This window comes from Centroberyx gerrardi, chromosome 10, assembly GCF_048128805.1.
Source record: "Centroberyx gerrardi isolate f3 chromosome 10, fCenGer3.hap1.cur.20231027, whole genome shotgun sequence".
Classification (NCBI taxonomy): Eukaryota; Metazoa; Chordata; class Actinopteri; order Beryciformes; family Berycidae; genus Centroberyx; species Centroberyx gerrardi.
In genome coordinates this window covers 31,102,840-31,116,759 of record NC_136006.1, presented here as the reverse complement: position 1 = coordinate 31,116,759, position 13,920 = coordinate 31,102,840, and the positions used below count along the sequence as shown (strand labels likewise).

The 13,920-nt window shown below is 41.0% G+C and overlaps 1 protein-coding gene across 1 annotated transcript; it reads right to left on the bottom strand.

Annotated features, from left to right (window-relative positions):
* Nucleotides 1–1,972: 1,972 nt before the first annotated feature.
* LOC139921996 (rho-related GTP-binding protein RhoE-like) lies at nt 1,973–11,437 on the bottom strand. Its single transcript, XM_071912420.2, has 5 exons — nt 11,029–11,437; nt 10,845–10,932; nt 6,229–6,338; nt 5,527–5,652; nt 1,973–3,168 (listed from the first exon to the last, which is right to left on the bottom strand). Exons 1-5 carry the CDS (start codon nt 11,131–11,133, stop codon nt 2,926–2,928), a joined length of 672 nt encoding a protein of 223 aa, XP_071768521.1. The 5' UTR covers nt 11,134–11,437; the 3' UTR covers nt 1,973–2,925.
* Between the last annotated feature and the right edge of the window lie 2,483 nt (nt 11,438–13,920).

Here is a 13,920-nt window from a genome sequence, read left to right as displayed (position 1 = left end):
GATTTCCCTTGCTTACCTTTTATTACAGCTTGTAGACCATAATTTAGCAGATGATTACACAGAGCATCACAACACCAGAGCACCCCTGTCAAAATGCCTGCACTGTGATGGGGATAAAGCCTAGCATAAAAAAGCTGAACAATGATTTACCCAATATAATCCAATGATACAGATCACTGGTCTCATCTGCTCTTGTTCTGGCTCATGAAACCACACTCCCGACACAGTAGCACTGAATTATATTGTGCGTAAAAAGAGCAAGGCTAAGGATATCCTTATGACCTCCTCGTACTTTCCTCATATTGCCTGCATGTTCTCTAGCCATTGGTGTTTTTGTCAGAGGAAACTGTCCCCATATGGTATTGTGGCACTTTGGAATACAGCTACATGAAGAACATTTTGGCAAATGCTTACATATTCATGCAAACAAAAAGTCATTTACCATTCTTGTTACTGCAGTAATCTTTTCGCAGATTGTAGTTTTAGTTCTACAAAGGCAAAGCTGCTCTGGAAGTAGAAATAATCTCATGATAAGTTGAGTTAAATCTCAACAGGCAGCCAACACCACAGTTTTTCAGAGCGCAAGTTAGCTAACTGGCAAACTTGAATGGTAAGAAAGCTGAAATATCAATAAAAAAAAATGGAAAAGACATTCATTCATTCATTCATTCATTCAAGACCACGGCATTATCCTGGAAGGTTAGATAGCTAACTAGCATACCTACAGTAAATAGCTATAGGCTAGTATTAATTTAGCTAGGCTAATCTAATTATAATTTCATAATAATTATAATAATTTAATAATAATTTAGTATAGCTAGATTGCATTTTTAGTAGGAAGAGCGCAAGTGCAGAGTCTGTAGATGAAGTTCCGTACAGGGATGCATTCTCTCCCAAAATGATCTCCATGCAAGAGAATCAGCCGAACAATCTGAGCCACAGCTCAGACAGCGCTGAATCCTGCACACCAGCTGACCACAGAGTGTCCTAGGCTCAGAACAGCATACATTCAAAGTGACTTGGTTGAGGAGGTGAAGAGCAGAGCTGTCTCTGAGGTGGAGTCTCTTCTTCAGATCAATGCAACTTTCAACTGGACGCAGCACTCTCCTTGCCTCCATCCAGTGAAGAAGCAGTACCTGAACCACCAATGTCTAAGAAGGAGAACATGACACTGGACTTCTTTAGAAAGGCAGCACCCTTCACCTCTGTGCCACAGAGGAAGGCCATTGAAAAGGAACTGTTGGGCTACTTGCAAGGTAGGTGCAGACAATGACAATTCCTCTTCAGTGGTGGAAAAATCATGAAGCTATTTCCCAAAACATAGCAATCTAGCAAAGAAATGTGGTAACATTGTCAGATGCCAGCGAGCATCCCTCAAGCCAGTCTGTAGATAATGTTGTGTTTCTATCACAAAAGCAGCTGGAGAAACAAATTGCCACATACAAGAAGTGTGTACACACACATAAATGGGCATACCTGAGGAATTATTTTGCTCTTTTTTCTACTGCACCTTGTTGCAGTAGTTGCCTTGTGTTCATTCAGATGAGCACTGAATGGTGTGCTGCTTTAATTTAGGAACATTTGACTGATTTGTCTACCTCATTGTGTAAAACTGAACCAAGTTATGTTAAATGCCCACTAAACAGTTTGAATCTATCAAAATTAGATGTTGGATAGCTGAGGATTTTTTGTAATGTTTTATGTTTACAGTCATTTAGCCAATGTGTAATGATTTATTTTCATTTTACATCTATCAGATTGTATAATTGTTTATGCATTGAAATTGATATAACTTTTATTAAACATGTATTGCTAAAATTTTAAACAATGTTAAGCAAGGAAGCATGTTTATGTGAGCATTAGTTCATAGGTTATACAGTATGTACATCTTACTGCAGTAAATACATGCTGTTGCTTCGCATTAACTACATGGTTTTAACTGATTGAAAATCATACTGTCAAGCTATCTCAGAGAGAATGTTAATATATTGAGATATATATGTATTGAAGCTTCTGTTGCCCTGAGTGTTTTTTTTTTTTATCAAGAACTATAAAACCTCCACTGCAAAGCACTGTGGTCAAGCTTAACATGTAAGGCATTCACACAAAAATAAACTGCACTCTTGATGACAAGCTTATGAATTTATAAGCACAAAAATCATACAGAAACTGCATTTTCATAAACTACAAATTAACAATGAAATCGGACAGTTCTGAAATGAACCATTTCATAACAGTTTTTTTTTTTCAAAGGAAAACTTCATTTGAACAAACAGCTTGACGGGTAGGCAAAATGTCTAGAAATGTAATCAGGAACAATATATGGCATGCAAGGCTCAGTTAAACATCAAAACATATCAAGGTGACTGTGCCTCAGTTGTTCACCCTTGCTAAACTGTTTAGCTTAACTTCTGTCACCCAAAACCTTTGGTTCCAAAACATATCACAAAGCAAAATAAAAACAACAGAGAAATAGTACCTTTTTAAAGCTTCAGAAAATGAAGCTATTAAGATAAGAAAAAAAATATTCCAGAATTCATGTTTGGAACAGATTTTCTGAGCATTTTCACTGGCTCTTCCACCGCATATTGACTGGGTATGGCTAATGTGCCCATAAAGCTTGCTTGGCATGATTTTCCTCCAAAGCTATTCCACAAAACTGATTGTCCTGTTTGATGAATCCAAGTTAGCCTAGGAGAATACAGCAAGCTAGCACAAGTCTGTTGGATGAATTCCTACTTCATTTTACAGGTAATAAGTGTAACCCACAACCCAAAGGTACTTTTTCCAACGTATCCCTCATTCAGTTGATATCCAGTTTGGAGAATGGGAGAAAAAGTCTTTGCAGTCTTTGCACCAATATTGCAAAATACTCAATTTGCTTCGTTCCTCTTCAGAATTGTCCATAACAATCTGTACTCCTGTTCACATGACAACACAGGTTTTGGCTTTGGTCTGCGGATAGTCCATCACCACGGTGGGCAGGTCTCCTCGGCTGTGAGAGATCCTCTTGGTGGCCCTGGAGGACTTGCTGCGTTTCACATTCTTGTTGTTCTTGCTGACGCAGGCCAGCGTGGCCACGTGGAAGATGTCTCTGACGCTGTTCTCAGACTGCAGGGAGGAACACTCAATGTAGGGAGCATTCAGCTGCTTGGCCATGTTGGAGCCCTGGGAGAGGAAACACATAAACAGTAATCATAAATTGATGTCAAAGCTATACTAAGCATTACAGATGCTCAGAGTAGTGTTTATACTGGTAATCTGGTTAGATTAAATCAACCTGGAAGTAGGGCTGCACGATTATGGCAGCTTTCTCCAGTTTAGCATCTGATTTATTCAGACCACTGCATTTGTCACTACGCAGGATTTGATGTTGTTATGCTTTGTGCCAGAATCCAAGGTGAACATTCATACAGAAGCCCAATTCAGATGTCAAAAGAATGATGTACTAACCCACAAATGGTGACTATAGAGGACATCAGGCTATGCCATCATAAATCTACAGGACAATCAGACAGACAGCACCAATCACCAGCCTCCTAATCTAAATGTTACTGGATTAAGTGTGTGAGTGCGGTTATGCCACTGGGATTATCAAATGGGCATGTCCCACCACAGATGTTTCATTGAATTAGGACCACTACACCTCCAGAAGGCTCAACAGTGATTTCTGGCGTCCCAGTTCCACCCCTTCGACACACGCTCTCAACACCACAACCAGCTGAAGTCCCTAATTCCCAACATTACTCAATAAATCACAATATGTCAGCTAGTATGCTACAGACAATCAAAAGCTAACAAGACAACATATCATCATTCCAAAAAATCAATACATCAGCAACCATGTGACTAACAAACCAGAGCAACCATGCTACTACCAACCATTTTGTCAGACAGAATGCTACAAGGACAAGCTAACAAGTCAACATGATCAACATCCCAGCAAACATGTTACTAATGAACAGCCATAGCAACCATGCTATTGACAAAAAGCTAGCAAATAAACAAAAACTAACAAGCAAACATATCAACCTGCAAAGAATATCAATATAGTAAACATACCACTAACATAAGGCACTACTAAGCATGCTTCAGTCAAACAAGTGGTTCAAACCCTACAACACTTAAGGGTACCTACAGCTGCAGCTTTGTGCCCCCAGTCTGCCCCCACTGCTGCTTCAGACATATCCTTCACCGTCTGCTTTAAGCTCCGCCCACGAATGCCTAGTTTAGGGTGTCAGCCTTGCCCAAATATGGACCTCCACATCTAAAGCGATTTCTTTAAGGGGAAAATTAATGGGATTTTCACATAATTGTCCCTGCCACATTCTGTATTTAATGCAGGCTTTATAAACTTGGATGTTTTTACCTACATACATTTGTCTCTTTAATGGCACTCGGTCTGTTGAATTTTGTAATCGTTTTCAAGTCGAAACAGTAACTGCTAACAACAAGCTAATACTGGCGCGCATGTAATTTGCGTCAGCTGCTAGCGGGACTCCGACTTTCTAAAAGTGTGGATGTTCTGGCCAAGATCATTTGGGGTGAGGGTGTCTAAGCAACATATTGTGTCAGAGAGAGTAGAAGTCCTGCTAGTGGGTGACGCAAATTACATGCGCCCCAGTGTTAGCTTGTTGATTGCAAAATTAGTGTTTCAAAACAGTTACAGAATTCAATGGACCCAGTGCCATTACAGAGATAAATGTACGTAGGTAAAAACATCCAAGTTTAAAAAGCCTACATTAACTGTGACAGGGTTTCACCTAATAGCCTAGAAGTGGATGTGGCTACAAACCCTCAGCATCCAACTTCCAAGGGGCGTAGTCTAGGCTTCCAAAACGGATGCTCCACCTCTGCTACTAACTCAGTATACCTAAGTATTTTCCTTTCATATACCTCATCTACTCCCGTGGCAGTGTAAGCTAAAAAAAAAAATACTATCCAATGTGTCTCTGACCACAACAAATGCAAATCAAGTTATTTGCAGTTTTCCAATTAGAATACCTGAGGTGCAACATAAACACTGAGTGTGCATGTCTGCAATATAAATACTGAGTTTGCATGTCACTCCATTTGAATTGCACAGGGGAGAGACCAGACTGTGATTCTCCACTTAAGCTGAGCCAGCGGGCAGGAGATGAAGGGTTATCACTGGCATGACTGAGGCTGCAATTAGTTTTTTTATTTTATCAAGCAGTGACAAAATAATATTATTATTATGAACACTAGTATAATACAATGCATAGTACTATATAGTGCTATGTATTGTACTAGTAATCTGGATAGATCAGATTGATGTAGAAGAGCAAATGCATCCAACATCAGTATCAACCTATGCCCACACACTGACAAAGTTGTTCCAGTTCCAGTTGCTCAAAAGGATAGTATTTGTATTGGGAGAGTGAGCATACATCAGTATATAACCATGTCTCAATTATATGGACAAAGTGGATATCATGAGCATCATGAGTAAGTAGCCATGGGAATAAAAGTTTTCTATTTCTTTCCCATGATTAATGCACCCACCTGATCATATGACACTGGTGGCTGTCTGCTGTGGGACTTGGTGAAGAGGTCTGTTCGGAGGTCGGACTTGCATCCCACCAACAGCATCTTGGTTTTGGGACAAAATTCCTGGATCTCTCCTCTCCACTGGAAGGGACAAAGAGCAGACAGTCATTAACAGTAGTCGGATCCTTGGGTGCTTGTGTGTTCCTGTGAGCGTGTATTCGTATCTGAACATTGATGTGTATGTTTGATCCACAGACTGGAGTTCTACAGAGGGGAGGTTTGAGAGTTAGAGAGCGAAACAGACTGGTGATTATGTTCCCTCCGGGATATCAACCCCCATCTCAGCCCCCCCTTCGGACCACACTCCTCTCAGTTGGCACACAACTGAGGCTCAGTGACATCACAGGTCAAAAGGTTAGACTACATTCAATAGCCGTGTCTGGGAACAAAGTCTGGCCAGACTACCTCTTAACCTCACGTGAGTGTCAGAGGATCAAGGGCTAAATACCCCTCCTTTGTTGGATCTCCTTCCCCCATGCTCTTTTTGAGTGGTAAAATCCTGGACCTTTACCACTTTTCTTTCCCAGAAGACGCTTGACTTAGTAACACAAAAACCTGCCTAGAGAGGGTGAGGGGACAGGGTAAACATTGCCCAAAGACGAGCCTCATCACATAATGTAAGTCAAGGGAATAGCATCCAAAGATGAGGTCACCCACCTTCTTCAGGACGCTGTCTAAGGTCTCTGGTCTGCTGATGTCAAAGCAGATGAGGACTGCATCAGCATCAGGGTAGGAGAGAGGTCGCACATTGTCATAGTAGGGTGAACCTGCAATTCAACGATAGCTGCATGTCAATTGTGGTACAACATAAAGCAAATCCTTGCTCTAGTGTTACAGGTGTCATTCAATGCTAGCAAGGACTAGAGTTTCCTCTTGTGGTTAGCCCCCTTCTCAAGTCCCAGACCCCTGAGTTCTGTGCATATGAACGTGATGGACAGCCTTGGTACTGATGAAGCTAAATCAAAAGCATGCTCTTGGAGGGGAATACGGATAGTCAGACAGTTTGAGTAGTACGTTTAATAAGCTTTATTGTACAAATCCTTGTACAGAATGTGTCACACAATAAACTGTTGCTGTGTGTCAATATTAATCGCACCAAGACAAACTCTGGTATAAAGTTAGTGATAAAAGTGATTTTGAAATGTCTTTTCCATGTGTTTCAAATGATAATGGTGAGCAGTTGTAAATAATTCTTTGTCAGTGCAGTTATGTTCTTGGTGTTATCTAGGGGGCCCCTCCCATCCCAGATGCTTCTTTGAATTAGGCCCATCCCTTTTGCAAGAGGTTAACAGCAAAATCCATGGTCTTAGAATGCTACCAACCCCCCACCCCCCCACCCCTCTACAAACTACATACACAGCTTCATCAACACACACAATAGAAAATAAGAGAAAAAAGGACTGTGAACAACAAAACTTCAGTGATTACCAGATGTGTTCATTATGCCTATGTGGTAGCTGAGTCATAGCGCTCTGTCTCCACTCAGACTGGTCCCAGTGTACAGTAACCGAGAGAAACCATCCCTTCCCCTGTCCAACAATGCAGTGACTTAGACAATGACTTTGTTATTCCCGGGCATGGCTAGGATTACAGTGGTGTACATTCCAAAGCGGCATCCAAAACACAGAATCTTCCAAGGTTTTTTTCAAGCAAAGTATGCAAGGCACAGCATATCATTTCATTTCTGACGCCATGGGTGAGCACAAAACAACCTGAAAAGAGTGGTGGTTGGATGCAAAGGAATGCAGCTTTCCCTCAGGCTGCTAAAGCTGTTTAGATTATGGATCTCATTGGATCACATTGCCTTATCCAGGTAAAGAAACCTGTCCGGAAGCTACTCTATTGTCCCACAGTTAGGAATGTAATAGCGGATTATTTTGTTTCCCAGACTCTGGTGGTCTCTGAATTCCACGATAAGGTGTGGCCAACTGTAAAGTCATTCAAAACAGATGCTGGAGACGAACATCCAACAAAAGTTAACAAGGTGCTGACTAGCTGGATTGGAGTATTATGAAGATGAAAAAGAAGGTTGCACACACTTCTGTGATCCTATAAATCATGAAAGAAGAGACTACATTTTAGCACTCAATGCCCTCATCAGGTTACTGCCCAACCCAGGCTATAAGATGATTAATCCAGACGAGAGCCCCTCATAATGTATCCTACTTTCTCACAGAGACACACAGCCTTCATTGCAGGAAAACAGTAACGTATTTCCGAAGAGACGGGTTGTGTCATTTGGTCAGGGCTCTTTGCCAAAGGGCTTTTTCCGTCAAACACAAAAGAGTATAGAATAACCGAGCTTACTGAATCGCTCCATTGAATTCAAAATAATGCGGAGGCAAGTATGCTATTTCATGGCATTACTGAAAGTCATAACAATCACTCAAAACCTGATCTATTACTTTTCAAAGTGACTTTATAACCCCCTCAAAGCCAAGATGTTTTGATACGCAAATGGAATCCAGATGGTCCCCTCCAGACCAGCACATGGGCTAAAATGCAATTGACCCCATCTGTCTCTTTCTATCTTCAATCTAACTCACCTAAACACAAATTAAACTGAGTCAGAACTCTCCTGTGTCAGATCAGTCCCGAAGAGGCCCCTGCGGACATGCCAGAGTTCCTCAACATGTGCTGCAATTTGACGCCCCACCCTCCACATTTTTCCACGCACAAATCCACACGGGCAGATGTAAACAATGATGAAATATTTTCACGTCTGGCGAGTCAGGTTTCTTATGTTAAACAAACAGAGCAGAGGCCCTCTATTTTCATAGCCTTCGCCACAGCATCTTTAAAATGTCTCTGCCACTCTGTATGGGGGATTTGTATGCAGAACTATGCTACAAGGGCTTTTCCATGGGAACATTTGTGAGATGGAGCTGATGAAAATGGGGAATCTGAAAGAAATAGTCCTGTAGTGGAGTGAAACAAAGGGAGGACTCTGAATTTGACACCTTGATAACATAATAATGGTAGGTGCTCTTTCTTTTAGATCTCAGCCTCAGACTGATGAATCAATACTGTGCACTCCTTGACAATACCAAGTAGCACCCATTGTGATAACTCTATGTGTAGCATGCTATCTCAAATATGTAGGTACAGCTGAAACATCCGTTCCATCCGTTTTGTTTCATCACTTTTAGCACCCTGAGGGAAAATATCCACTGAGACCTTTTTCATGGGTGTGGGTTGCCAAATCCCTGACCGCTGACATTTTCCATTGTTGTAGGGTATTATGTGAGCATAGCTCAGATCTACCAATGAAGTCTATGTATTTGTAATGACCTTTCAGCGAAGTGGGTTACAGTACTATTCTCAGGTGCCATTCGTCATGCTTGTGCTCCAGAAAGGTCTAGTACAGTGAGCAGCAATGTGATGGCAAGAGGGCCAGACAAGACCATCTGTGGCTGGGAGGATCAGGGAGCCCACCTGCTTATGACCACTAGAAGGTGAGCTCATTTCCCATGGCAAGGATGTCGTTTGGCTGCGTAATTTATCTTAAGTCTACTGTATCTGCCAAAGGCAAAAGGAATAAACCCGGGATGTATAGTAAAAAAATGGGTGGAAAAATGTTGGATGTTGCAAAGATCGTCCATGGACAAGAGGAACTCGGCGCACTCTCATTATCCAGACTAGACTGGAACAAAAACAATACCTGACACCCATATCTCAAAGTGGCTCACGCTGCTCAAGGTTATCAAAACAATTCCACGTTCTCACATCATCACGTTATGACAACAGAGAGATACTGCTGGAATGCCTCAGATGTGTGTGTGTGTGTGTGTGTGTGTGTGTGTGTGTGTGTGTGCGCATGCTGAGGTCAGCTCTTCCTGATTTGTGGTGTAATCACAGAGCTTGGACAAGTCCTGCACAAACCTCCAGGGAGGATACAATCAGCTGGAGGTCACAGAGGAGGCCTGAACCCCTGTCCCCCCCGCCCACCCCCACCCCACTAGTGGAGGAAAGACTTGGGGGGCAGACAGTGCAGCAGAGCAGCGGGGAGGGGGTGTTCCAGCCCCAGCCTGGCTACAGGAGGTAATTACCTCCAGACCTGGGGCTGCTGGACATCCCCAGAGATCGGAGTTGAGTGTGTAAGAGGGGAGAGGCTTTATAAAACAAGAAATGTGAGAGGACAGGCCAAAAGCTCCCAGAGTGAATGTTTGCATTTGTTGCCTGAAGGTCAGACTGATTCTGCACAGGGTTAGATTGATATATAGGTTTGCTGATATATCAGGCCTTTTATTAAATACCAGATATTGGCCAGTCTGTTATGATGGAGGTTCCTCCCTGACCACAGTCTGGAAAACCTGGCATGACATTTAGGAGAATTTCACTAGTCTGAGTTTTAGTGTCCCATGATGGTCTAAATATTGTTTCAGACGCCCTTCCACCCTGACAAGGATATCATTCTAAGGTAAAACATTGACTACTTGTAATTTGTTGCCATGAAAATGAAGAAAAATAAAAGAAGATATTGAATGTCAACACAAAATATTGTGTATGGGCTGCTTCAATACAAAAGGATTGGTATCAACCTTCAAAAACCAGCCAAACCTTATTCTGAACCACTCCTTTACTCAGCTTTTAAAAGACTACAAATATTAATAATAACAATATTTGTATGCTTAATCTCTTATTCGCTAGTTGGAGAATTACAGATGTTGACTACAGTGGAACACGACTCCTCGTTTATACCCAAGAACTTCGTCAGAGCCGTTGCTTCGCCTACATTCCAGACAGGCAGCGTCAGACACTTTCTCTTGAACTCGACCATAGGATTACAGTAAATGACCCAACACTACCGCTTCAGAACTGTTCCCCAGCCCACACACCCATAAGTCAGGGAGTTCAACTCTGGACCATTCCATAGCAAGAATTCCCCATCTTTTTCTTTTTCCCAATCTTTTTCATGTTTCAAGACTCCAAACAGAAGCATTAGGATGCATATTTGATACGATTTGAGCCATGAGATCTCCTATCTGATTTTTGTTGTTGGAGTTTAGAATTGGAGAGATAACAGTGAAGAGAGTGAAACTGTTGATTTGCAATTACATTCATATTGATAAAATATAATTCGTATACATTCTCTCATTGCCCCAACCTTTACTCAATGAAATAATGTTAATAAGAGTGAAACTAAACCATCTTTCTTTTGCTGGGAACCCCCTAGCCCCAATCAAGTACCCCTACAGTTACAGCCCTATAGTTTCTATAGGCAGCCTGCGCCATTCATTCCCATGCAAAGCCCAGGGTGAAAACTCTCTTACCTGAAGTGTCCCAAAGACGGAGCTCAACTCTCTGCATGTCAATTTCAAAACTGGCCGTGTAGTTTTCAAACACCGTGGGAATGTATCCCTACGGAGAAAATACAGGGTGGACAGGAGAGTTGGTGCCTGTATGGGCATTTCATGTCACTGGTAACGGTATAGGCTACTGTATATGTAGACTTACCTCGGGAAAGCAGTCTTTTGCGAATACGTTCAACAGAGCCGTTTTCCCACACTGACTGTCTCCAACCACCACTATTTTACATTTGACGCTTGGATTTGAATCCATCCTGAACCGAAGTCAAGTATTCTTTTGGTCCCACGGTGTGTTTTATTCAAATAGATACAAGAAATCCAGCAAAAACATCAAGTCCAGACCGCTGCAGTTGCTGTTGATCTCAGAAATAAATCCCGTCCAGATGAGAAAATCGCATCCCACCGTCCCGTCTATAGAAATGCGGCTCCGTCCAAAGCGCAACTTCCAGGAAAGTAGTCTGGAACAGTTAAACGGAGATAAATTCAGAGGCTGTTTTATGGCTCCTTCAGGCTTGACATCTTGTCTTTCGGATGGCAGCTTTGAACGTTCGTCGGTCCAGCAGAGACCCAGTAGTTTGAGCAGACTTCCAGCAGGACTCTTATTTCTAGTGAGGGAGGGCGGTGCTCAGCCTCCGCCTCCAGCATGGATACCTGATCAGGAATTCTGACAGGCACAGATGACTGGAAACAGGCTCGGAAATAATCCAAATCCTCACCTCATCAATTTTATGCGCAAATTATGGACCGACTGTGAAAACTGGATTTTGAGCATGAGGTAGCTAAAATACATATTCTCATTCCAATCATATTCACATATATAGGCCTATATTTAAGAAATAGCTGAATAATTTTCATTGTTTGATTACATCTCTTAAATGTGTTAACAATAAAAAGGTGAGTCTCCTGTAAACTTGTATGCTGAATATAAAAATTGATGTTTAAACTGTAAATCCTAATCAACATATAGGGGTGAGACTATGCTTATCTCACTATACGATTCGATACGATATAGGGTTCACGATTCAATACAACTACAATACTATGTAATAAATACAAGTTCAAAGACAACAAAGCATGTGCAGAATTATGTTTATTTCTGAGCCACAAATCTTTCTAGCAATGCCATTGGCTTGCTAGAATGTAAACAATTTAAATGCCATTACAAAGTATAGATAATATAATTTGGAAGGAGAGCTTCTGATGGTCAAGCCGTCTCATTTGTGATTACTACAGCAGAATAAAATGTAGCTAATATGATTCATTTTTCTGCCCCACGATATGTATTGTCATTTTTTTATTGCGATATATATTGAATTTCGATATATCGTCCCATCCCTAACATACAGCCTTTGTAATCTCTGATTTTATTTGAACATTTGTTTTCCTTTTCACCAACAACAAAAAAAGACTCTAACTTAGACTTTTCTTTAAACCACCAGGTGCAGTTTGTTTCACTATTTTTAACATTCAGCTATTTACAAAAATCCTCAAATTAAGTTCAACCTTTGCAGCATTTCTGGTTGCACAATGCCTCAGCATTGCCCTGCTTTTTACTTTGTTACTGAAGAGCATTATCTCTAACCTTGAGAAAAGTAAAGCAGCAGGAGCTGTGTGTGCCTGTAGAGATGGTAGGGACGCAGTGCTGTATGCTGCCATATTAAAGCAGGAAATTCAATAGGGAACTCAACTTCCAAATGCAGACATGGGAGGAATAATAATCAACATGGAAGTATCTGTGGAACGTATCTTATATGGCATTTTTAGCACGTCAGGAGCACACTGCACTAGTGCTTTGTAGTGCAATAATATGAGCTCTCTTTCCTTTAGGTATAAAACAAACAAAAATAGAAATTATTTCATATTGATTGACAGACATCTTGACACCAGGGTTGGCAGTAGGGTTTGGCCGATATTGGATTTTTGAAGGCCGATACCGATATTTTTAGACTGAAGCTGATAATGTAAAATGTATTCAGTGTTTTTCCCCAGAATGTTATTCTTGTCAGGGTGGAAAAGCCTCTGAAACAGCATTTAGACCATCATAGGACACTAAAACTCTCCAGTGAAACCCAGACTAATGAAATTCTTTTAGGGTTAGCAAATGTTTAAACGACAATTCTGTGGTTGGAGCTTTTGCTCATTTCCTGAATTCCCGTACTATTTTACATCACTGTAGATCGTTTTCCAGTGCTTTGATCATGTTATGAGATATTTGCTATTTTTTTCCTTCATTGTTTTTCAAAATAAATATTTTGAAACAAACGCTGTCTAAATATTCCGAGTTACTGCCATTAAAGAAGAGGGCAGCAATTTAAAGCTGTAATTGTGTAAAATCAAGCTTTATTTTCCATTTCATTTTACAGACTGTAGCTGGTGGAAGCATCTTTTGCCTTGGTTTGTCTGTTGGCTTTAAGTCCTAATATAACCACAGAGAATGTTACCTATTGGTAGAAAGTAACATGGAAATCAGACAAGCAGAAAATGCACATTATTATGAAAAGATGACTGGAAACTCTGGATACATTAGGCCTTTAAATGAATAATTAATTGACAAGAAACTGAATTGAACAATGAAATCTAAAAATAAAATCAATTCCATGTCAGGTTTTCCAGACTGTTTTTCTGTAGCTGTGGTCAGGGAGGAAGTTCCATCAACACTGACTGGCCCATATTCGATTTTTAATAAAAGGCCAATATTGGCCCAATATAGAGTACTGCCAACCATAGCTGGCAGTACTTTACATCAGTGTTTCCCAACCTTTTTCATATCAAGGACCCCTAATTTAGTCCACATTAGGGCCACGGACCGCCATTAGATGAGATTTTGTCTCTCGGACCCAAATCTGAGAATATGTTTATTGTTAGATATGATTTTGTCAAGAATTCCATGACTATCTGTATTGTAGGTAGAGAGATAACAGTGAAACTATGATCAAAACAGTCATTCTTCTACATTCTCTAATTGTGTTAACTTCTTGTAAATGAAATAATGGTGAAGTTTAACAGTTCATCAATTTACTGGGGACCCCCTGGAACCCCC